This window comes from Mirounga angustirostris, unplaced genomic scaffold (genome assembly GCF_029215605.1).
Source record: "Mirounga angustirostris isolate CCGP_5_RB_7025 unplaced genomic scaffold, mMirAng1.0.hap1 SCAF_4, whole genome shotgun sequence".
NCBI classification, from domain to species: Eukaryota; Metazoa; Chordata; class Mammalia; order Carnivora; family Phocidae; genus Mirounga; species Mirounga angustirostris.
The window spans coordinates 148418004-148443710 of NW_026991712.1; the positions used below are offsets into that span (position 1 = coordinate 148418004).

General features: G+C 46.4%; 1 protein-coding gene and 1 non-coding gene across 3 annotated transcripts; one reads left to right on the forward strand and one right to left on the reverse strand.

Annotated features, from left to right (window-relative positions):
• Positions 1–1837: 1837 nt before the first annotated feature.
• SHISAL2A (shisa like 2A) lies at positions 1838–25323 on the reverse strand. 2 transcript variants are annotated; one of them, XM_064589142.1, is made up of 3 exons: positions 24271–25323; positions 17480–17619; positions 1838–2092 (listed from the first exon to the last, which is right to left on the reverse strand). In XM_064589142.1, exons 1-3 carry the CDS (start codon positions 24450–24452, stop codon positions 1914–1916), a joined length of 501 nt encoding a protein of 166 aa, XP_064445212.1. In that variant the 5' UTR covers positions 24453–25323; the 3' UTR covers positions 1838–1913. The 2 variants fall into 2 exon arrangements, with proteins under 2 accessions (XP_064445212.1, XP_045753639.1); XM_045897683.3 differs by lacking the exon at positions 1838–2092 and adding an exon at positions 6621–7115 and having other exon boundaries at positions 24271–24775.
• Positions 7991–8063, forward strand: TRNAK-CUU (transfer RNA lysine (anticodon CUU)). The gene has a single exon. It is a non-coding gene; the product is annotated as a tRNA-Lys (tRNA).
• Positions 25324–25707: the final 384 nt, after the last annotated feature.

A 25707-nucleotide genomic window follows, 5' to 3' on the forward strand; every position in this document is an offset into this window, starting at 1 on the left:
CCCCGCTGTCCTGACCCCTAATCAGTGCCCCTCTCTGTACCAGAATGCTGTTTCTCTGAACCCTGGTTTCCCCAGTTGTATAATGAGACAGTTGAAAGGAATAGGTCTCTGAGGGCTCTTTGAGTTCTGACAGTGTTCGATGAAACTTAGCAAACACACTGGAGATGGCGAATGCTAAGATGAGGATCATGTGAGGGGTGGGCATTGTCTGATTTGTCTCTGGATCCCCCACCCCAACAAATGGGGAGGCAGAGTGGACATAGGTATTTGGGGAACGAATATTTATGTGGAAGGACACATTCATTCTTTGGTTCCACAAGGTTTAAAGAGCACCTACTATGTGGCAGGCATTGTGATAGCTCAGAGAAAGGCTCAGTCACCGAGGACTGGAGTGTTCCGGAAGCTTTGTTGGAGAAGGAAGTGTGGGGCAAGGAAAACGGGTGCTCAAGAGGGCAGAGATGAGGGAGAAGACTTCAGTGCCTTGAGCTGCCCAACTAAACGCACTGCTTTCATGTCCTGGGGCTTTCCAGACAAATACGACTTTTCCTCATCCTGTCTCCGGAAGGATGATGATTTCATTCTCAAGGTTCCTGCTGGGCAATGAGGTAGGCAGCCGAGCTAAGACCTTTTCTTGGAAAAATCCAAAAAGTTCTGTTGAAGAAGAGGGTGGGGCAGGTGGCCCCTGCTGGCTTCTCCTAGGAGGTCCCACTTTATTTATTTTTCTTTCCCCGTTGGCTTATTGGAGAGGTGTGTCAGGACCATGCCTCTCCCCACCTCTCACCTGGTGTGGCAAAAATGAACGCTGAACCAAGAATCAGAAACCTGGATTCAAATTCTGACTATTTCCAGCTCAGTGTGTGGCCTTCCACAGGCTGTTTTCTTTTCCTGGTCCTAGTTTGCTAAGAAAGATAGATGGATAGATAGGGATCTTCATAGTGATGTAGTAAGAATGAAATGGGAAAATGGCTGTGAAATCCTTCCTACCTCCTCACCAAAGTCATATTTATCATTTACTGTGAACCAGACATTTTACAAACATGATCTATAATCTGAGCAACAATCCTGGAGCGTTGGTATTTGTTATCCAAATTCAACACATAAGGAAACTGAGACTCTTCTGGAGAAGTGAAGAAATTTACCTAAGGCCATATAGCTAGGAAACTACAGGGTCAGGATCCAAACCCCAGTCTTTCTGATCAAAGTGTAACTTGAACAGCAGATTCCTTGGAATCTTCATTCCTCCACCAAATGGCATTATTGAGCATATACTGTGAGCTAGGTGGCAGCTGAGGATAGAATAAGGAATAAGAAATTATCATTCAGGATGTCAGAAGGAAATAGGAGGCATTCTCAAACTGGGTCATTTGTTAGTAATCATGTTAGAGCACTAGTTACTACCCTTAGGCGTAATGGAGCAGGGGAGGGAGCAATTACTAGAATCTGGACAAAGAGAGCTGTTGTAAGGGCTATGTGACAGGAATCCTATCCCTTGGTCCAGAGATGCACCCGTGGTGAACTTTCAGGGAGGAAGCTAGGGGGATATGTCTGCCGGGACTCCAGTTGGCCAAACCCTACCAGATTGCAGAGGGCAAGGTAGCCTCTTTGTGTAACCCTCTCAAGGTACAGAGCGAGGTGGAGAAGGGAAGAGAGTGGATCTGGAGTGGCAAAAAGAAGATATTTAGCACAGTTTCTTTCCTCTAAGGAAGAGCTCACAGACAAATGGAGAAGACATGTACACACATTCACAGTTTTAACAAAATATGTGAAAAGAACTGCCTCGCTAATCTCTTGCTATGTAACAAACTACCCCAAACATATGGCTTAAAATAATAGCCATTTATTTGCTCATGATTCTGTGGATTGGCACTTTGGGCTTAGCTGGTGGTTCTTCTGTTGATCTCACCGGGAGTCACTCATGTAGTTTCACTCTTCTGGTCACTCAACTGGGAGCTGGTTGGTCTAGAGGGCCTCAGTGGAGAGCTCATGTAGCTTCTGCGTGGTCTCGTCTTCCAGTGGGCTAGCCCAGGCTCCTTGCATAGTGACACTGCATTCCAAGAAGTTGAGAGAGGAAGCTGCAAAGTCTCTTTAAAGCCTAGATTCAAAAGTGGCACAGTGTCACTTCTGCCACTTGCTATTTTCTTTTTTTTTAAGATTTTCTTTCTTTATTTATTTGAGACAGAGAGAATGAGAGAGAGAGAGCACATGAGAGGGGGGAGGGTCAGAGGCAGAAGCAGGCTCCCTGCTGAGCAGGGAGCCCGATGCGGGACTCGATCCCGGGACTCCAGGATCATGACCTGAGCCGAAGGCAGTCGCTTAACCAACTGAGCCACCCAGGCGCCCCACTTGCTATTTTTAAAGCAAATCACAAAGTCAGCATAGAAAGAAAGGATGGGAAAATACATTGCATCCCTTGACTGAGGGGTGGCAAAGTTACATCGCACTAATGTGACACCATGTACAAAGTTAGCATAACCATCTTTCAATCAGTGAATGAACAAAGCACTTTCTGCACTGTATTGTAACTGTCTCTTTAAGTTATCAGGCTTCCCCAGTAGCCTGAGAACTCCCCAAGGACAGGAACTTTGACTGACTCATTACTTCGTTCCTTGTGCTCAGAGCAAGGTCTGGCACACAAAAGATATTAAGTGTGTGTTTGTTGAATGACTATGGCTGGGGTAGGGCTGGTGAATGAATGATCTACTTGTCCAAAGCCCTAGAGCCATAAGTAGTAATCTCTTTAAATATAAAGTTGACATTATAGAACACTTTCTCTACCTCATTGAGACCCTTCAAATATTGCAATCATCCATCAAGATCAAATTCAACCCCCACTTCCTCCATAAAGGCTTCCAAGGCTATTTCTTTTCTTCTGTTATAAACTCTCTGCAACTCTAATGGCTCTTAACCCACAGCTTGACATTTGCTTTTGAATTCTCTGACTGCTCCCTAGGGGTTCATCCCTAGTGGTAAGTCCCCAAGACTTAGAGAGCTATATCTTCTCTCCTAAAGGGCTTGTCACAGTGCTGGGACCACAGGATGTCAACCCTCCCTGAGTGGACCATGCACTCTGGGTGGTCTTAATCCTGTGAGGTGTGGAGAAGGTATGCAAGGAGCCATTCGTACCCTTGTCAGTGCCATGCACATGAGAGCCTCCTGGGTCTCTGGGACAGAGTGAGGCACAGCACTCTTCTGGGCTCTGGTCTATGGCCTGGACCTTTGTTGTACCAGGCTCTGGCCCCTGAGCTAACTGGGCATAGACCATTAATGACAGTGGAATGGTCTCCTCCCCCTAATAAGAGTCCAGGGCCTGAGTCATTTCTTGTGGACACGTGAGCCATCACTGCCCTTCAGACTTCTGAGGTCTCAGGAACCAAAGGAGCAGGTGTTCAATAGGCCCCCAAAGCAGAGCTCCTGGGTAACACATTTTACTTCAGTGTCATGAAGAACATGAAAGCAAGCTATCACATAAGGTTCTGAGTTCCTTCCCATGCTAAACCCTTTCCAGTCACTTCTGTTGCCCTCAGGATAAAGCCTAAGACCCTTACTATGGCAAAGTCTTCAGGACTTGGCCCACATACCCCTCCAGCTTCATCTCTCACCATCCCACCTTGACTCCAGTGTCCACCCAAACTGAACTATTTATTTTTTTATTTTTTAGATTTTATTTATTTATTTATTTCACAGAGAGAGAGATCACAAGTAGGCAGACAGGCAGGCAGAGGGAGAGGGAGAAGCAGGCTCCCTGCTGAGCACAGAGCCCGATGTGGGGCTCGATCCCAGGACCCTGGGATCATGACCTGAGCCGAAGGCAGATGCTTAACCATCTGAGCCACCCAGGCGTCCCCGAAACTGAACTATTTATTGTCCCTTGAATCACCATCTGCTCTCTCCTAGCTCAGGCCTTTGTGTATACTATTCCCTGTGCCTTAAATGCTGTTCCCCATCTTGCATCACAAACCCCTTTTCACCTGTCAGTGGGTTCTTCAAGACTTAATTCAGACATCACTTCCTCCAAGAAGCTTCCCTGAAGCCCTTAGCTGTGTTAGGGATCTCCTGTAGATGCCATAGCCATGAGCTTCTTCAGGATAGGGACTGGGACTTCATTTAGCCCAGATTCTGGCAGAGAATCCCTGGCAGTCAATGTTGAAGGAATAAACAAATGAGAGTGTTTGAGAGGCTGGAAAACCAACTAGCAGGAGTGTTATAAGGGTGAGTGCAAGGTTCTAGTATTTCTGAGGTCTAAGATTCAACAGTTCCCTAATTCTTGGCTGAAGATTCAGACTTGGGCTTCCCTCCATCTGGAGCCCACTCCCCAGCTAGCCACCTCCACCCTGTGCCTTCTGAGTGTTCTCAGGCAGGCAGGCACATACACACGTTCTGAACAGAACCGGGAAAGCAATTTACAAGAGATAATTGCTGGTCGATGTGTGCTTGGGAGCGGTGGTGAGCGCAGACTATTTCTGTCTGTGCGTCAGCCCACCCAGCTTCCTTCCTCCTCCACGGCCCTGAGGAAGGGGGCTCCCACTTCACAGGGAGGGCAGTTGGCTTCTGACCCCAGACGCAGACAAGCCAACCCCAGTGAGAGCCAGCTCTGAGGACTGATTGAATTCAAATGGGAGAACCTGAAACATGGGGGATGGGAAGAGCTTTATGGGGTCTGGGATGTATAGGTCAGCAAAGGTAACACACAGTCTGTTTTCTTTTCTTTTCTTTTGAAGATTTTTTTATTTATTCATTTGAGACACCGAGATACAGAGAGAGAGAGAGCATGAACAGGGGGAGAGGCAGAGGGAGAGGGAGAAGCAGGCTCCCTGCTGAGCCAGGAGCCCAATATGGGGCTCGATCCCAGGACCCTGGGATCATGACCTGAGCCTAAGGCAGACGCTTAACCATCTGAGGCACCCAGGTGCCCCACACGGTCTGTTTTCTACCTATTCCCACCCCATCTACACAGGCTCTTGCTGGGAAGTGCTACTGGACCTTTAGGGAACCTGCTCAGTGTGAGGTTTCCTCTTAATCTCTCTAGCTGCGTCCTCTTTGTTCTTCCTGGCCAGTCATGCTCAAAACGCTGGCCCAGACCAGCAGCAGCATCCTCACCTGGAACTAGTTAAAATTGTGAGGACTTACTCCAGACCTACAGATTCAGACACTGCAAGGTGGGAGAGAGGTGGGCCCAGCAATCCGTGTTTTAACAAGTCCTCCATCTGATTCTGATGCAGTCTGAAGTGTGAGAACCACTGCTTTAGGCCTCTGATGACCAACTGAGTTTTTACAATTTATAGATTACATCCCCCCATCAGACCATGAGCAGCCTAAAGTATTGGGGATTACTGGGCAGTATTGGATTCTTTGAATCTTCCTGGAAGGCTCAGCACAGGAAGTTTGGAGGAAAACTGAAATTTACTGATGGGGATACTAAGAAGAGAGACAGGATCTGTCCTGTGAAAGGTCATGAAGAACATTAGTGACTAAACCTCCCGTCTGTCACCCACTCGTGCCACGCACATACACACACACACAAGTACCCTAAGCTCTCTGTCCAAAAGATAACTTGCCGTTCCTGAGCTGGGTTAGGCTCGCTCTGATTTGGAACAAGTTGTATTCTGAACATAATGTCTTCTGACCTTGTCTCACCTGGAAATTTTGACTCATCTCTGATGAGTCAGCTCAGACATCACTTGTTCCTTGCTCAGACTGCATAAGGGGCCACCATTGGGCCCACTTCCCTTTTGTGTGCTCTCCTTGCCCTCCATGGGATCCCCTTGAGGGCAGCAGCTCTGGCTGATTCACTGCTGTTTCTGGTAATCCATGCAAGTCCTAGCATAGAGTAGACACTGCTGGATGTACGATAAGTGGACGAAGGTGCTGGGTTCAGAGCACTGAAAATAAAACACACACACACACACACACATAAAAGAGACATATATGCACACATACACATATGCACACACACACACTTATACACACAGAAGACAACAAATGAAGACCAAAACCAAGGTCCCTCGACTTCTGGCCTAGACCACTTCTGCAGGTGATTCACCCTGCCTTGCCACCCCACCGTGTGCCCTTGGCTGGCTCAGTTCCCATGCACAAATAAGAGTAGCCATTTTACTGTTGCCAAATCTAGCAGCAGGTCATATCACTGTCAGAAATGTTGAGAACTGCTTTCAGTGGCCACTGAGTCTCCTCAGTCCTTGCCTTGCACTTCCAAGGCAAAGCCTAAAGCTACTGCCAAAGTTAAGATGAAGAGAACAGTCAGGAGAGGGGTGGCAGTCAGCCATCCTACCCTAAGATTCCTTAACAATGAAATAATAACAATAACAATAATAATAATGATGATGATGATGATAGCTAACACATAGTGATTTCCATGAGCCAACACTGTTCAAGTACCTTGTGTGGACTAAGTAATTTAATCCCCCCACCAAACTCTACACTCCTTTTCATTCTGTTCCTCGTAGCAAAGCTGCAGAAGTAGGAGTCACCTGCCTCTGGGTCCCAGCCATCTTCCTTGGGGATCCTGAGTATACCTGCTCTGTGACAGGAAGACCAAGTCAGAGTTCTCTGACTCCCTAAGTTAGGTGAGGGGCTCCTCTGAGCCTCCATTGGCCCCAGACTCCCCCCTGATTGCCTGGAGTTGTTACTGACCATTTCCCTGGGATTCATGTCTAAACTCTCTTTGACCCACAATAGGCCAGGCAGAGCAGTATAACTGGGTCCAAAGCAGGGCCTGGGTGGGTTTGCTGGGAAAAGCCCTCATTTATCCCACCAGTCTCCAAAGTCCCTTTGCTCATCCCCACCCCCACCTTTCATGGAAAAGAGGTTCCAGAAAAGGATGGTGTAGAGGCATTTATTGGATGTTTATGGGGTTGGTCCACATGGGTCTAGATTTGGGACAAGGGACTCCTGAGGGCTGCCTGGGATGTCACTGGCAGTCATTGTGGCCATGAAGCAGTGCTGGAGCAGAAGTTTGGGGTCCACAGCCTGCTCCTCATTGCAGTCTAGCCATGGGTTCAGGAAGGGGTGATTCTGCCCAAGAAGGCTCACTCCTGGCACCTCCATCGAATTGCCTGCATTTTCACCTTGGCAGTCAGGGGGCGCCTCCTCTTTGGGGTCTGGAAAACAGCAAGCGGAAGGCATTCCTCTTACAGACTTTCCTCCCTGACAGTCACATGCACCCTGGCTAACTTTCCTGAGTGCTTACCTTGGGCAGGACTCACTCAGTCTTTTTTTTTTTTTTAAGATTATTTATTTATTTATTTACTTGAGAGAGCGAGAATGAGAGAGAGCACAGGAGAGGGGGGAGGGTCAGAGGGAGAAGCAGACTCCCCGCTAAGCGAGGAGCCCAATGTGGGACTCGATCCCGAGACTCCAGGATCATGACCTGAGCAGAAGGCAGTCGCTTAACCGAGCCACCCAGGTGCCCCCGGACTCACTCAGTCTTAAATGCATCATTCGCTTAACAAATATTTATTAACAACATACTACATCATTCACTAGGAGCTGTCAGTGCTTCTAATGAACTTAAAGTCTAGTGCAGGAGACAGACAATAAATAATTGTTAGGAAAAAATGAAGACTTGACCTTGACCATAAACCCATGAGGTAGGTACTATTAAAAACTCATTTTATAGATGAGGATACAGGCTGACTACACAGCTAGCATGCAGAGAAGTGCTGGAAAAATTTAAAACATACATTATTCTCTTCTTTAAGAATAGATTCCATGACACACTACTGATTTATCCTCTCCTCCTCTTGTATATGAGCTTGAAAGGAGGCTCACTTGGCATTAGTATTCCCCACTTCTCGTTCATGACTTACTCTGCCGAAATCTACTTGGTTTCTGCTCCCAACATACCTCAAAACATTTTGTCACTAAATCCCACAGTCACTTACAAATCCTTACCTCCCTTGACTTATTAGGAACATTTGACACAATTGAGCATTCCTGCCTTTTTGGATGAAATGTGTATCAAGCGTTCAGGGGTACCTGGCTGGCTCAGTTGGTGGAGCATGAGACTCTTGATCTCAGGGTTGTGGGTTCAAGCCCCATGTTGGGTATAGAGATTACTTTAAAATAAGATCTTAAAAAAAAAAAAAAAATAGCATATCAACTGTTCAAGCCGGAAATGTGAGTCACCAAGTCCCTCTGATTCCACCAATTACCATCTTCCATATTCACCCATTTCTCTACATCTTCAGGGCCACCACCCTCAGTCAGGCTTTCATCTTCTTCCTCCCAGACCACTGGAACAGCCTCTAGTTGGATCTCCTTCAGTCTACCCTCCAGAGAGAGCTTTCTAAAGTCAAGTGAGTCCATGTACTGTTCTTTCTACAGTCTCTCTTTCTACAGTCTACTCTCTCTCTTCAGTCTACCCTCCAGAGAGAGCTTTCTAAAGTCAAGTGAGTCCATGTACTGTTCTTTCTCAAAAGCCTTCAATGTCTTCCCATTACCTGTCATCCTTGGGGTGGCATTCAAGGCTCTTCACATACTGTCCCTTCCCTTCTCTTTGGCTTCATTACTATCACTCTTCCCTTAAGAACTCAATGTTTGCGACACCAAGGTTTTTATTGTGCCCTAAATAGTGCCATTCCTTTACATCTCTGATTTTTTGCTTGTGCTGTTTCTTCTGCCTGGAATGACATTTTATACCTTCTCTGTCTAGAAAACTCCATTGATTGGGGATACCCAGGAAGAATGATGCCTCTGAAACTAGGGGAAGAGTGAATTTTAAGAAGGAAGTTATATTGGACATTGGAGTTGACTACTTAACATTCATTCCACCTCTTCCCATCTGGTAATAGCAATTATATTTGGGTGGTATTGGTCCCATCCCAGCTCTAGGAGTATGGTTGATCTGAGCCAATCAGATAATCCCATTCCTTTGCCACATGGATTGGTAATGGGTGCATAGCATTTCCCTGGGGACAATGATTGGTTTAGGGGTGGACACATGACCTGAATGGTCCAATCAGAGTAGAGCTCAGCTCCCCCCACACACTTTGAAGGAAGAGCTAGTTCCCTCTTTCTTCTCCTGGCTAGCGGGAAACAAAAAGCTGGTGGCCCCAGGGGCTATTGGTAGCCAACTTTCTACCATAAGAAAAGTCAGCCTGAGGAGTAAGCCAACTCAAAATAGAGGGTAGAGTTGAAAGAATCTTAGAGGATAGAGCCACAAGCCTGACGACATAGTGAACTTTTTTTTTTTTTTTTAAGATTTTATTTATTTATTTGACAGAGAGAGACACATCGAGAGAGGGAACACAGGCAGGGGGAGTGGGAGAGGGAGAAGCAGGCTTCCCACTGAGCAGGGAGCCAGATGCGGCTGGATCCCAGGACCCTGGGATCATGACCTGAGCCGAAGGCAGACGCTTAACGACTGAGCCACCCAGGTGCCCCGACATAGTGAACTTCTATTCAAGCCATGCATAAAGCCTACCTTACTTTTAGACTTCTCACCCACAGAGCCAATAAATTTCCTTTTTTGTTGTTTTGTTTTGACCTTTCTATTTTTAAATAATTGAAGACTCATAAGAAGTTACAAAAATAGGGCGCCTGGGTGGCTCAGTTGGTTAAGCGACTGCCTTTGGCTCAGGTCATGATCCTGGAGTCCCTGGATTGAGTCCCGCATCAGGCTCTCTGCTCAGCAGGGAGTCTGCTTCTCCCTCTGAGCTCTCTCTCTCTCTCTTTCTCTCTCAAATAAGTAATAAAATCTTTAAAAAAAAAATTTACAAAAATAGTACACTTATCCTTCACCTAAGGTAGCTTTCCCCAATGATAACATCTTAAATAACCATAGAATAACTTCAAAACTAGGAGACTGACATTGATACAATATGATTAAACTACAAATCCTATTCAATTTCTACCAGTTTTTATATATATATATATATATATTTTTTTTTTTTTTTTTTTTTTTGGTGTATGGTACTGTCAAAGTTTATCACATATATAGATTTATATAATCACTGCCACAGTCAGGATAAAGAACTCTTCCATCACCACAAAGAAACTTTTTCATGCTTCCTCTTTATACTTGGACCTTCCTCCTAAACCTAACTCCTGGTAACCACTAACCCATTCTCCATTACTATAATTTTGTCATAGCAGAAGTGTGATATAAATGGAACTATATAGTATACAACCTTTTAAGATTGGCTTTTTTCGCTCTATATAACACCCTTGAAATCCATTTAAGTTGTTGTGTGTATCAATAGTGCATTCCTTTTTATGGCTGCATATATTCCATTGGGTGGTTGTACCATCTGTTCATTGCAGGACTTTTGGGTTGTTTCCAGTTTTTGTCAATTACAAATAAAGCTGCTATGAACATTCATGTATAGTTTTGTGCAGACATACATTTTCATGTCTCTAGGATAAATATGTAGGAGTGTAATTGCTGATTTGCATGGTATAGTGGGCTGAATGGTAGCCCCCAGATATTAGGTCCTAATCTCTGGAACCTGTGAATGTTACCTTATATGGTAAAATTTTGCAGATGTGATTAAATTAAGGTGTTTTTTTTTCCTAACGATTTTATTTACTATTTGACAGAGGGTGTGGGGGGGAGAGCACAAGCAGGGGGAGCTGCAGAGAGAGAGAGAGGGAGAAGCAGGCTCCCCACTGAGCAGGGAGCCCGACTCAGGGCTCGATCCCAGGACCCTGGGATCATGACCTGAGCCGAAGGCAGACGCTTAACCAACTGAACCACCCAAGCGCCCCAAATTAAGGATTTTGAGATTAGGAGCTTATCCTGAATTATCTGGGTGGGTCCTAAATGCCATCACCACTGCCTTTATAAGAGAAAGGCAGAGGGAGATGGACACACACAGAGTGATGTAAAGAGACATGTAGAGATTGCAGTGATACAGCTACAAGCAAAGGGAACTGGACAAGGCGAGGAACAGATTCTCCCTTGGAGCCTTTAATTTCACCCCAGTGAGACTGACTTTGGATTTCTGGGCCCCAGAAATGTGAGATAATGCATTTCTGTTATGTTAAGCTTGTGGAAATTTGTTACAGCAGCTGTAGGAAGCTAATACATAGAGTAAGTGTATGCTTAACTTTATGAAAACACCAAGCTGATGGATGGTGAGAATGGCTGATTAGGGATCTCCCACCAACACCTTTTAGAGGGAGAACTGAACTCTTGCCTATCATTTTCCCCCTGTTTTTTTGGTCTCTTATTAAATGTGTCTAGGTTGGAATATCACCTCTACATTTACCTCATTCACCTCATCTGCAAAATAGAGTTGATAATAGCCACTTGGCAGAGTAGTTGAGCAGGTTAAATGGGATAAGGTGTTTAAAGCATAGCACCTAGCATAACAGTAGGAACTCAGTCACCCTTCTGACCAAGCTAGTTCCTCACAGAGTACCAGAGTAAGAAAGTTACGGTCTTTGTTGCATCCTGAGTTTGGGGGATGGGGTTGGGGTGGGAGTGATGGGATAGTACAGAATGCCTGGGCAGCAGGAGGAATCTATTTTCAGAAACTCTGGTCCATTTCCACTCTGCTCTTTTTTTTTAAAGATTTTATTTATTTATTTGAGAGAGAGAATGAGAGACGGAGAGCATGAGAGGGAGGAGCGTCAGAGGGAGAAGCAGACTCCCTGCCGAGCAGAGAGCCCGATGCGGGACTCAATCCCGGGACTCCAGGATTATGACCTGAGCCGAAGGCAGTCGCTTAACCAACTGAGCCACCCAGGTGCCCCTCCACTCTGCTCTTATCCCCCTAGTCAGATATCATGGCCCCAAGATACAGTGCAATGATTGTAGGCTTTAGAATCTGGGAGATCGGGGTTGACTCCTCAGCAACACAAGCTCACTAGCTGTGTGGACTTGGCTAATTCACTTCCCTTGGCTAACCCTTGGTTTCCTCTGCTATACAATGGGGCTAATGATCTCTGCACATGTCCTACTAGAGAGGGAGACAGAAATGAAACATTTTTGTAAAGGTAAAGCTCTGATGAATGTAAGACAGTGGGCCTGTAAACTGTCTCAGATGCAGGAGGGACAGGAGGCTCCTGGTAGATGCTGTGAGTTCAGAGGAAGGAGAGCGTGGCACTTAATGAAGGGGAGGAACTAAGAGCTGAGTTTGGGCAAAAGGCAGAGAGAGCTGAAATCTATCACTTAGTAAAAGGTCAGGAAATGCATTTTCCATCTTAAAAATAAGAAGCAAAAAGCAAGAACACAAGCTGTCTCAAGCCCTAGAGACTGAATAATCCAGCTGGTGGCTGAGCAGTGAAAAGTAGGAGGGTGGTTTTCATTCCCAAGGCCAAGGCATGAACTATATTTCGTTTGAGTCAGAAAGGTTTGGAGGGATAAAGTGGGGAGAGGGGAGGGGAGCAGGACACAAGCAGGAGCACCCCACAGACCGGGCCTGGTGAGACAGAAAGAATGGGACTTTGGGGACACAAAAAGAAACACGTGTTTGAATTCCAGTTCCACGATTTATAAGCTGTAAACCCTTGGGCAAATCATCTAACCTCCCTGACACCTGCCTTTTGCATCTGTAAGACGGGGGGCAATAATATCTACCGCACTGGGATAGTTGGGAAAATGAGATGAGATCGTGCATGTCAAGTTTCAGCGTCTGGTACACAGTGAGGACTTCCCTGTCACAGCACAGGGATAAGGAGACAAAGGAGCAGGTAAGGCTGACTTGGCTCTGTCACTCACTCACTAGGTGACTTTGGGTCCCCGTCTGCAAAATCCTCACCTGTAAAATGCATAGTAATAAGATCTATACTCTGCCCAGTTACTGTGAAGAGCAAATGAGGTGGTCTATTTAGAATTAGTTCATTCTTTTTAACTGTGATATCATATTTCATTATTCCTCTACTGATGGACATTTAGTTTGTTTTAAATATGACAAGCTATCATGGATCTTTCTGTACAAGTCTTCTCCTAGTGCAACTATTTCTCTAAGGCAGATAATTAGAAGTGGAATTATGGGGTATAGGGTATAGATATTGTTAGTTTAAATAGGTATTGCCAAACTGGTCCACAAAGTGGTTGTGCCAATTTATACTCTTACCAGTAGCATATGACAGTATCAATTCCTCACACCCCAATTTCTCACTATTAATATGATCCATTTTGGGACTTTTGCCAATGTAATTGATTTTTTTTAAGTTTATTTTTTTTAGTAATCACTACCCCCAATGTGGGACTTGAACTCATGACCCCAAGATTAAGAGTTGCATGCTCCTCTGACTGAGCCAGCCAGGCACCCCGCCAATGTAATTGTTTAAAAAAGTTATATAATTGGGGCGCCTGGGTGGCTCAGTGGGTTAAGTGTCCAACTCTTGATTTCGGTTCAGGTAATGGTCTCAGGGTTGTGAGATCGAGCCCACTGAGTGACCCTCAGCACTCAGCAGGGAGTCTTCTAGAAGATTCACTCTCTTCCCCTCCTTTTCCCCTCCCCACTTGTGCACATACTCTCTTTCTCTCTCAGTCTCTCCCAAATAAATACATCTTTCTCTCTCTCTCTCTAAAATAAATAAATCTTTAAAAAAAATTAAAAAGTTACATCATCCTTAAATTGGATTCTTCTTTCTTTCTTTATTGGGGGTCAGGGCAGAGGAAGATGGAGAGAGAGACTCGTAAGCAGGCTCCACACCTGGTGCAGAGCCCAACACAAGGGTCAATCTCACAACCCTGAGATCATGACCTGAGCAGAACTCAAGAGTTGGACACTTAACCAGCTGAGCCACCCAGATGCCCCGCATTCTTCTCATTAGTAGGGTTGAGCAGCATTTTTTCATATGTGTTGAGCATTTGTATTTCTTTTTTTGTAAATTACGTTTTCCTCATTTGTTTAAAGATGTGCCTATATATTCTGGATATCAGCCTCATCTCTATTTTATATATAGTTGATTCTCATTATTCACAGTAGTTATATTCTATAAAGTTACCACAAACACTGAATTAATGAATGCTGAATCATTGCTCCTAGGGAAAATACAAGGTTAGGTGCCTGTGAGCCTCTGGTCACAACAGTTTTGTCAACTGACCAATACATAAATTTGTTGTTTGTGTGTTTTGTTTGAAGACACATTGTTTAGTATATATTATTGACTCATTAACATTGAACTCATGACCAACAGCACTATAACTCCTGCCTGAACAAAGTTTATCTACCACATGTATTTTCTCCACAGGGTACATCACAGCCTTCTTATGCTTAGGAACAGGAGAGAATACTTCAGCACTACATTTGGGGGCCACTTTATTTTTTTATTTTTTTATTTTGAAGATTTTATTTATTTATTTGAGAGAGAGAGAATGAGAGAGAGCACATGAGAGGGGGGAGGGTCAGAGGGAGAAGCAGACTCCCTGCCGAGCAGGGAGCCCGATGTGGGACTCGATCCAGGGACTCCAGGATCATGACCTGAGCCGAAGGCAGTCGCCTAACCAACTGAGCCACCCAGGCGCCCCTGGGGGCCACTTTAAACAGTGAAGTTAACAAGAATCACAAAAATGCAAAAAACATGGCACTAAATAGACACTTGTTTACAGTATGAGAGCTGAAAACAAGAAGGCAGAGTGTAGACTTGTTTAACCTCAGCTGGGAATGTATGTGATAGGGCAACTCAAATTTTTTGCTGCTCTTCACATGTCCACATCCACAAATGACCTCAAAAGCACTGCAAGTATTGATTTTGAGGTTACAGATAAATTTTAGCAAGCAGACAAACTTGCAAATATCAACTCTGTGAATAATGACGATTGTTTACATGTGTGTATTTATCTTTACATTTATAATATCCTTGCAGTCCATCACTTGTTTTATAACATTATGTATGATGTCTTTTTTTTTTTTTTTTTGAGAGGGAGAGAGGGAGAGAGAGAGGGAGTGGGGTGGGGAGGAACAGAGGGAGAGAAAGAATATTAAGCAGGCTCCCCACTGAGCACTGAGGCCCACTCAGGCTTCATCCCATGACCCTGAGATCATGACCTGAACTGAAATCAAGAGTTGGACACTTAACTGACTGAGCTACCCAGGCACCCGTTTTATTTTTATTTCATGACTATTTGCATTTGATGAAGGCAAATTTGCCAATTTTTCCCCTTATTTAAAAAAATTAGATGTTTTGGGACGCCTGGGTGGCTCAGTTGGTTAAGCGACTGCCTTCAGCTCAGGTCATGATCCCAGGGTCCTGGGATCGAGCCCCACATCGGGCTCCCTGCTCCGCGGGGAGCCTGCTTCTCCCTCTGCCTGCCACTCTTCCTGCTTGTGATCTTTCTCTCTCTCTGACAAATAAATAAATAAAATCTTTAAAAAAAAAAAATTAGATGTTTTATTCAAATTCCTGTATTTTAATTAATCTGTTTCTAGACTCTCTCTCTTTTTTCTTTTTAAGATTTTATTTATTTACTTGACAGAGAGAGAGAGAGAGAGCGCGAGAGTGAGCACACAAGCAAGGGGAAGCAGCAGAGGGAGAGAGAGAAGCAGGCTTTCTGCTGAGCGGGGAGCCTGACACGGGGCTCAATCCCAGGACCCTGGGATCATGACCTGAGCCGAAGGTAGACGCTTAATGACTGAGCCACCCAGGCGCCCCTAGACTCTCTTTTTGTTCTAGGGTTTTTCAACATTGGCACTATTTACATTTTGGGTTGGATAATTCTTTGCTGTGGAGCGTTGTCTTCTGTATTGTAGGATGTTTAACAGCATCCCTGGCCTCTACCAAGAGATACCTTCCCCAGTTGTGACAACCAAAAATGTCTCCAGACATTGCCAAATGTCCCTGCGTCGGGGGCCGGGGGGGAGCAAATGTACACCCCACTGAGGACCACTGCACTGCCCAATTCTATCTGTCAATTGCTGTGCCAATATCAAGCGGACAATTCTTAAATCTTTTAAAAATGTCTGTTATCTGATAGGGCAAGTCCCTCCTCTTTCTTTTCCAAAGTTGTTTTGCACTTTTACTCTTCTAGATTAATTTTAGAACTAATTTGACAAATTCCATGAAATGTTTTATTGGGAATTTTATTTATAAATTAATTTGGGGAGAACTGGTATGTCTATGATATTGAGCCTTCTATCCACATACATGCCATATCTCATGAGATAGGTTCTTTTATGCCTTTCATTAACTTCTGTGATTTTTCTCTATAAAAGTTGAAGCCTGGGCTGTGTCTGGTCTCCCTGGGCTGTCTGGATCTATGCTCAGGCTTTCTTCCTGTGCCCTAGCCACTGCTTCCCAGGTTCCTGACTACAAGGCGAACCAGAAGAATCCTTCTACCCTCAAAAGCCATCCCTCCTGCTTTTCAGTGCTCAGCCACAGCAGGGTTATTTATTGTCACCAGGATCTGAGAAGGGTCCTTGTGCTGTTGTTTGTTGCACAAGTTGATGTCAAGTTGGAAAACTAATGTTTTACAACTAAAAAAGCCCTCTCTGTCTTTCTCTGAAATTTAGCTACTACCCACCTTTCTACTGCTCTAATTGCCACCCTGCTTCTTCTGCCTAGCTTAAATTCCTGCCTGGCCTTATTTCCTATGGTGCCCCAGGGTGAATGACTCAGTCACTGCATAGGTCTTACTCAGAACTGCCCACACACTTTTACCCATTATTTATCCTATCCTGGAATGCCTTTTCTCCTTTTACTCAACAAACTCCTTTGCTAATTCAGCACTCATTCAAATCTACTCTCCTTTTTGAAATTCTCCTTACACTTGGTATTAAACAATTTTGTACTTAATTATGTATCTGCACAGACCCAGTGTGGTAGGCAGAAGAAAGAACATGATTCAAGGTAGAAAAACAGAGGCTGAATTTTAGCCTTACAATTTATTAGCTGTGACACTTTGAGTAAGTCATCTAATCTGTCTTAGCCTTGATTTTTCTCATCTGTAAAATGGAGATAATAATACTCATTTTGAGTGTTGTCTACCAAACTACAGAGAAAGATCACTTGCCAGTAGGCACTTGTATCTTTCACAGTACCTTGCAGAGTTTGTAAAAATGTGTGCAATAAAGACTTATGAAAAAGCAACCCTTTTGGCAGGGGGGCCTTTTGAGGCTCTAGAGGGCCTATGCTTATTAATAATGAAGGAGGGGGTAGTCCAGCAATTCAGATTGTCGAAAAATAACTGTACTTAATTTCTGAACAAATTGCTGGAGAGCAGCAAATTTTGCTTATTAATTCTATTTTGTTTGGGATAATATTAAAATCAGTTTTCATTCCCTAAGGCTAGAATTTGAAAACACAGTCTGAGAAAATCCACAAGATGGATTAATCTTTGTGTGACAAATAGAATGCTGACTATGTCAAGTTATTTTGATAAACACTGAGCACATGAAGAGTTTGGGATGAAAATGTTCAGATCATGAACCTCCTAAAAAAATGCGCTGCTGCTTCGGAATATTCTAGGAACTCTCGTGAGGCAAATGTTCCAAACATCATCAAAATATCCCCCCCTCTGTAAAGGTGCTAGCCTGTTTACTACAAGGAAATCATGAGGTCTGTTTCTTACCTGGAGGCTGGAGGCTTAAGCCTGGGTCCAACTTCGTGTGGGGCTTAGAGCTGATGAACAGGTAACAAAGCACGCAGGCGGTGACGATGAAGGCCAGGAGAACCACTGCTGCTATGGACAGGCCCACAAGGGCGCCAATGCTGGGGAGAGAAGACCAGAGGGAGCTGAGTGTCGGGAGGGGACTTTGGAGGCAACCCGTTAGACGTGAAGTGTTGTCGGTGTTATAGGCATAGGCTGGCTTCAACTTTTGTTCTGTCTCTACTTGCCTTAGGCCGTTTGGGCCTAAGCATGAGACAGAGCATTAGCTGTGTGCCCAGGACTCACCACATATGTAACACGACTTGCGTCAGTGCCACCACATAATTGGGAATCAATTTGTGTTCCCCTTCCTGTTTTCTCCTTCCCTCCCTACTTTCTTCAACGTGCATCCCACCCCCCCCATCCCCACCCCAGGGAGCTGGAGATGGTCTTAAAGAGCCCTCCCCATGATGCTGTTTCTTAAAAATCAAGACACATAGTAGGCCTTAGCTAAAAACCAGCTGTCCTTCCAACCTCCTTCCAGGTAGTTTCCGACTCACCCTCCACTGGGTCATCACGCCAGTGTGGACTCCATGTTTAGAAGACCTCCCCACTGCTGTTCCCTCACCCTCCAACCTTGCCACCTCTGCCCCAAGTCAGGCCCTGGTCACCTGGTCTCCAGACGACTACCTCCTGGCTCATTTGGGAGTCACTGTCTTTCCTGCTTCATATGATTCCTCCCTATCATCTCCCCACATTAGAGTTTTACCTGTCCTTGAAGGCCCATCTCAAATGTCTCCTGACCTCAGTAATGCTTTCCTTGGCCATCTTTCTCTCTCCTTTGCCCACCCATGCCAGGCTAATCCACCCAGGACACTTCCCTCAGGGCCTTTAGCACTTCCCTCTGAGTCAGGCAGCCCAATGTGGCAGGAAAGAGCAAAGGGCTTTGGAACCAAACCTACCTGGGTTAGGACCCAGATATGTAACAACTCACTCTGAGATCTTGATGAAGTTATTATACATTTTGAGCCTCAGCTTCTTTGTCTGAAAAGTGAAAATGATCAAAACACAGTATTTCACAGAGGCACCTGGGTGGCTCTGTCAGTTAAGCGTCTGCCTTTGGCTCAGGTCATGATCCCATAGTCCCTGCTCAGCGGGGAGTCCCCTTCTCCCTCTCCCTCTGCTGCTCCCCACTGCTTGTGTGCGCTCTCTCTGTTAATAAACTCTTAAAAAAAAAAACCCAAAACACAGTACTTCACAGGAGGTAGTAAGGATGACTAATATATGTAATATTCTTGACACATAGTAGGTGTTCAACATATTCCTCATGTGTTTCTTGAAGGCAGAATCAGACCATAAATAATCAGCTTTGTCCTCCCCTTGCAGAAGCCCTGGCACATAGTAAGCATTTAGTAAATATTACTGAGTACCTACTATGTGTCAGGCACTGTAAGATATTCTCCCAACAGTAGTGGATAGGTAAGTAGCAGGCTTTGTTTGTGTGCCCTTCCTGTCTATGACTTCTTCACCAGCTTTTCTGCCCACCCCTCGCCCTGACCCCACCCCCAGACTCTTGCCCTTGCCACTTCTGCCAGATTTTGCTCCCAGCTAGCTGGTGACTTATTTCCCAGGTAGTTGATAGCTAAGTTCCACTAAGCAGAATCACCTTAGAGCTTTGGAAAATCTGTCTTCCCATGGCTAAATAAATTATTGAACACCCCTGCAATGGAATAGTTTAGCGCCATTAAAAACATGTTTTCAAATAATATTTAAGATCAAGGATAGGGACGCCTGAGTGGCTCAGTTGGTTAAGCGTCTGCCTTTGGCTCAGGTCATGATCCCAGGGCCCTGGGATCGAGTCCCACATCGGGCTCCTTGCTCAGCAGGGAGTCTGCCTCTCCCTCTTCCTGCTTCTCCCCCTGCTTGTGCGTGCTCTCTCTCTCTCAAATAAATAAAAATATTTAAAAAATAAAATAAAAAAAGATCAAGGATAAGTTCTGATGAGATAATGCTAAGTGAAAAGAGTAGGACATGATACTAAATATATAACATAATTCCAATTTAAATAAACATATACATATGTTTAACATATTTATACATATGTTAAAATATGTTTAACATAATTATACATATGTAAGTTTGGATAGAAATACACCAAAATGCTAACAGGCTGTCTCTGGTTGTAGTGGAGGCTGTGGATGTCCTGTCCGTGTCCCATGGGGTCTTGTAATTGTAGAATATTCTGGCCAGAGTTTCAAATGCCAGCATCTATATCCCTTGGCCTGAGGGTTTTCTCTGGGTCCAGAACAGTCTCCATCTGTACATTGAGCAGGTGAGAAGTGCAGGAAAATTAATGCCTCCCTTCTCCCATCGACACAGAACCAATGATTGACACAGATTGTGTGTGAATACCCAGTTTCCTGGCCCTCAGGTGGGATGACTCTGAGGTGTAATTTCTACATGGGCGGGCATAAGTTCCAGTGACCCTCAGTGGTGACCCACTATCATTTGCTCTTACCCTTCCCTGCCTCACTTTGCCACGCTCAACCCGTGTTTTCTAGGATGGCTTTCCATAAAAACCACTTGCCCTCAAATCCTTGTTTCTAAGTCTTTTGGGGAATCCAAGCTAAGACACTGGATCTCCCATGATTCCTCTGTCCTTTCCACATTTTCCATATTGAGCATGCAGTACCTTTTAGTTCTTATAAGTACTTTAATCAAACATTATTTCCCCTTTTGAGATATGCTGTTTATAAGGCTATTATCTGGAAGACTTGGGCTCCAGTTGGGCTCCCACACTTTACATGGTACCTCTGTGGCCACCTGGATGGAAAGGGCCCTCTAAAAAGAAGGTCCTTTGAGGAATGGGTGAGAGAGCTGGCAGGAGATATCCCAGATTAGCAGTCAGACAGGGAGCGGGCGCTGTCTCTGATGGTCTCTCTGGGGACAGAGGAATCAGGGCCCAAGGACAGAGCTGGGAACAACCCAGGCAGCTCCAAGGGGAAACATCTGTGCTTGGCCGAAGATGAACTTTAAATGATTAGAGTTGTCCCCAGGTGAATGGACTGCCTTGAGAGGTGGTAAGTTTTCTATTATTGCACGGGTTTGTAAAAAATACCGGGATGAGGGGTGCCTGGGCGGCTCAGTCGTTAAGCGTCTGCCTTCAGCTCAGGTCATGATCCCAGGGGCCTGGGATAGAGCCCCGCATTGGGCTCCCTGCTCCGAGGGAAGCCTGCTTCTCCCTCTCCCACTCCCCCTGCTTGTGTTTCCTCTCTTGCTGTGTCTCTCTCTGTCAAATCAATGAATAAAAAATCTTAAAAAAAAAAAAAAAGAATACCGGGATGAGTACACTTTTTAGTGAAGTTAGAGTTTCCTGCCCTGGGTGGGAAACTGAAGAGCTGCTAGCCTTCTAGGAGTTCACAGATCCATAACTCTCAGAGAGATAACACACTGTGACCCCTGGGAGAGAACTGGGTTCTGTCATATATAAACTGAAAAATCCTTCATCTCTTGATCTTCATTTTCTTCATTTGTAAAGGTTCCTATCTCACCAGGTGTCCCTAAAGATTAAATGAGGTGGTGTACAACACACAGTGCCTGACAACCGATTCTGCCCTGCAGCAAGGCTGCTGCCTTTTGGCTCACATCCTGGTAAAAAACAGAGCTGCTAATAGAGGGTGTTCGGAAAGTGGACCAGACATGTGATAGCACCAGCTGCTTCTCCACAGGGAGTCTTCACTTCCTGAGACACACTTTTAAAGACAGCAGTTCTCCTTGAGCACTACCCAAGGAAACAGTTGTTTACCTGGAGATCTTATATTTTTAAGGACCAACTTTCATGAAAAAGGCCAAATGGAGTTGAGAGCAAAACAAGGTCTCCACCCTGCAATGGAGCACTCTAGAAGGGTTGTTTTAGGGTTTAAGGTACGTTGATTACCTAGATGTCCTGGGGGACCCTCCGGTCCTCTCCTCCACTTTGTAACTGGTCTGTGATGTTTAACCATGTTATGTCCAAGCCTAAGAAAAGTCTGTGATGTTTAACCATGTTATGTCCAAGCCTAAGAAAAGTCAGCCCTGCGGGCTAAACCTTCCCACTGCCCTTGAGGCCACAGAACGGGAGCACACTGACATGTGATGTGACCTCAGAGGTCACCCCATCCAACCCTCCACCTCATTGTCTGAGCCACTAAAGCATTCCACATATCACGAGGGGCGAAGGCAACAGGAGGGACCACAGGGGTGTTAGAGGGAAGGAGATGTTAGAAGAGGGAGGGGATCTTGGCTAGGTGCTGAGGGGGTGTGTGTCTCCAAGGGCCAGCACAGTGCCCAGAAGATAGTAGAGGGTCAATGAGTGTCTTTTCAAATGATCTGAGTGAAGGGGGTTATGAGAGAGCCAGGCTAGATTTAGACAGTTGTGCCACAGGACAAGCCCGGACTTTGGCCAGACAGGCCTGAGTTTTCATCCCAGCTCTGCCACTTGCTCTCAGCAGGGCCTTACCAGAGATTAACTTAACTGCTTTCAAGTTTTCTCATCTGTAAAATGGACAGAAGACATGCCAGGGTTGTGAACGTGTGAATACATCTAACTCTTGGTTCGTCCTAGGTGATGTTCTTTAAATCTCAGTCTATAAAGGCATCGCTAGAAGATCTTGGACAATTCACTTTTGTACTCCCAGATTCACTTTCCCACCTGTGAAGCAGGGAAAGAAACTCCCTTCTAATGAGGACATATAGTATGTACTAGTCACTTTCACATGCATTATTTCACTTAATCCTCACAACAATTCCACGAGACAGGTAGTACGATTGCCATTTTGAAGATGAGAAAAGAGCCTTGGAGATAATTTGGCCAAATTCACATAGCTATTAAGTGACAGAGCCACGGTTTGGACTGACTGGGTTCTAATCAGCCCCAAAGTTCTACACTGTCTCTATACCTCTAAGGGAGGTCAGTGCTACCATATTTCAGCACCCAGCTCAGTGTTAAGTACACAGTGGGTCTTCAGCAAATACTCCATTGTTATACTCTAGGTATATGTCATATCTCTCTGAATGGATGATGAGCTCCTCAGGGACAGGGAATAATTAATTTTTGTCTCCCTATTGCTGAGCATAGCACCTGGCACAAAGCAAAGGCTATAAGGAATGAATGAATATAGGGTTGAATAGAGAATAAATTAAATCCTCAGTTACAGATAGCAGCCGAATGTGCAGGACTGGAAAACCTGGCCATCTGAAAATAGTTTTAGAATTACAGGTTGAGGGTGGCTGGGTGGCTCATTACAGCCTGGGTGGCTCAGTCGTTAAGCGTCTGCCTTCGGCTCAGGTCATGGTCCCGGGGTCCTGGGATCGAGCCCCCGCATCAGGCTCCCTGCTCAGCGGGAAGCCTGCTTCTCCCTCTCCCATTCCCCCTGCTTGTGGTTCCCTCTCTCGCTGTGTTTCTCTCTGTCAAATAAGTAAATAAAAAAAATTAAAAAAAAAAGAATTACAGGTTGAGCAGTCTAGAAAAAGTGATTATCTATAATTGTCAGTGGCATATGTCAAGTTGATTTCACCTCTTTATCTCTTTGGTCCTAGTCAGAAATCAGGGCAATCATTTATCATCCTCTTCATTTGACAGTTATAAAGACAGGCTCAGAGAGGTTTCTTTGGCAGAATGTCCTTTCCCACCCAGAGGGTATGCAGCCTCTGGTCATATACCTCCAGGAACAGGAAAATCACTGTCTACTGAGATGGCCCACTCCATTTTTGCCAATACCTATTTCCCAGAGCAGGCACAGGCTCGGGTCCTATTTTCTGGGTGAGGCCTTTGGAGACGGCTAGGAACTGAGACCCACTGCCCTCTCAGCACCATTCTTGGTTCCAGGACTGTCAACACTGGCCTATCCACCCCCTTTCTTGAACAGGCAGGGAAACTGAGGTCCTTTGGGTGGGGATTCACCCAAATTACACTTCTATTAATCTATACTGAGCTGGCTTCTGCTGTGGCATTATGACATTGCATGCAGCTCTGATTCCTTGGTCCTCTGCTTTAGCTCAGGAGTAGAGTAGATCCCCAGTACCCACCCCCAGCCTGGCACAGCTAAGTGCTCAGTAAGGGGTAGCTGAAAGAATGACTAAATAGGAGGAAGAAAGGGTTGAGCCTCAGCTAGGCTGGGATTGACTTGGGGTGTAGCATGAGGTGAGGAGTAAGACCTGGGGCTGAGGTCTGGGTGTAGGGATAGACCATGTTTGGAGTCAAGGTGGGTTGCCTTGAGGACTCGGGGGGGGGGGGGGGGGGTTGGGGCTGGTGATCGATATTGACTGGGGAGTGAGTAAAGTCAGGGATGAGGTCAGGCTAATATTAGGATGGGGACCCTGGTGAGCTCTTGGATTAGGGTAGAGTTTGGGTTTCCTGTAATGTGGGAGATGGGAGTATTGTGTCAGGGAGAGGGTTGGTGTGTAATGTGGGGCTGGGTTCAGGGTGGCAGAGGATGACACTGGGAGTAGGGATGGACTGAAGTTTCTCCAGTGGAGTTGGGGGTGAGGTTCAAGTTTGGATCTGAATAATGGTTCAGGTCAGGATGGGGGAAGGGGTTACAGAGGGAGTTGGCTTGGTGAGAGCAAAGGTCAGTATTGGGCCTGAAGGGCTAAAGGGCGGGTGCGGGTCGATGCTGATGCTGGGGTGGGCACGTGGGTGAGGACTGAGGGTTTAGCACGCGCTGGACTGAGGGTGCGGTGAGGGGCTAAGGCTGGAGTGGGGTTCTGGCTAGGGTTAGCGCCACGGCCGGTACCTGAGCCACCACATGTAGCTGTGCTCGTAGGGGAAGAAGCTGTGCGGGTCGTCGCAGCAGTACTTGTGGTCGCGGAAGCCGCAGCAGAAGACGGCGGCCGCCTCGCCCCCAGGCCGCGGGCAGCTGAAGCCACGCACCACCTCCTGCTCTGCGCTCACGTAGCTCGTGCAAGCGTCGCTCATCGCGCCCCGCGCCGGGCCCGCCGCCACCTCGGGCCGCCAGACGGCCGGGCGAGCGAGGAACGGACGGAGACAGAACTAAGCCGGGGAAAGACAGCGACTGAGGGAGAGAAAAAGCAGAGAGAAGCAGCGCGACAGAGGGACGCGGCGAGAGGCGCGGAGACGCAGCAGTGAGAGACCTAGAGTCCCTGAGGACCGGGAAAGGCGACCAGGTACGCGGACCGGGCGCGGCGGGAGGGCATGTGGAGGAGGAGGAGGAAAGAGAGGAGGTGGAGAGCGGAGGAGCGGTGGGAGTGGAGAGTGGCGGGAAGGCGGGGGGGGGGGGGAGCGGGCGCCGGAGCGCGAGCGCGAGGCGGGGGGACCGGATGGGAGGGCGACCCGCGGAGCCGAAAGGAGGGAGCTACCCGGCGGAGCCTCCTGGGCGCGAGTCTGTCCTGCGCTTCCCCCACCCGTCTCACCGCGTTCCCAGTTTATGCACGAGGGTGCTGAGTGCGCAGAGAGACTACAAGACGTGTCCGAGGTGGCAGGGCGGGAATCGAAGCCACCGCCGCGGATTCCACAGCTGCCCTTGAGCACCCTGCTGGTGCTCGGCGCTGTGCTCGACGCCGGCAGTCTCGGGGCCGGCCCAGGCTAGTGCGGGGCACAAGCGGCCAGCCGGCGACCACACCGCGGGGTCAGGTATGGGATGATTAGTACACTACTTCACTTAGCCTTCACACCAACCCAGAGGGCCAGGGATTTTCAAACCCATTTTATAAATGAGAGCTAAGTGCCAGAGAGGTCATTTCCCCCAGTCCTCAAGTCCGTGGGATTTTAACCTGGGTCTGTCTAGTCCCCAAGCCCTTGTTCTTTCTGGGGTTCTCACTGTGCCTCTTTTCCAGTGGACTTTTTTTTTTTTTTTAAGATTTTATTTATTTGAGAGAGAGCACGAGCCGGAGGGGGGAGGATGGGAAGGGGCAGAGGGAGAAGGAGACTCACCGTTGTGTAGGGAGTGGGGGGAGGGGGGAGAAGCAGACGGGAGGAGGGGCTGGACCCCAGGACACTGGGATCATGACCTGAGAGGAGGCAGGTGCTGAACCGACTGAGCCACCCAGGCGTCCTAAGATTTTATTTTTAAGTAACCTCCAACCCACAACCCTGAGATCAAGAGTCGTTCCCTCCACCAACTGAGCCAGCCAGGCATCCCTCCAGTGGAGTTTTAAACCTTTGGCTTCCTGGCCTGTCTGTCTCTTCCTTCCCTGAGCCGCTAACTCGTACT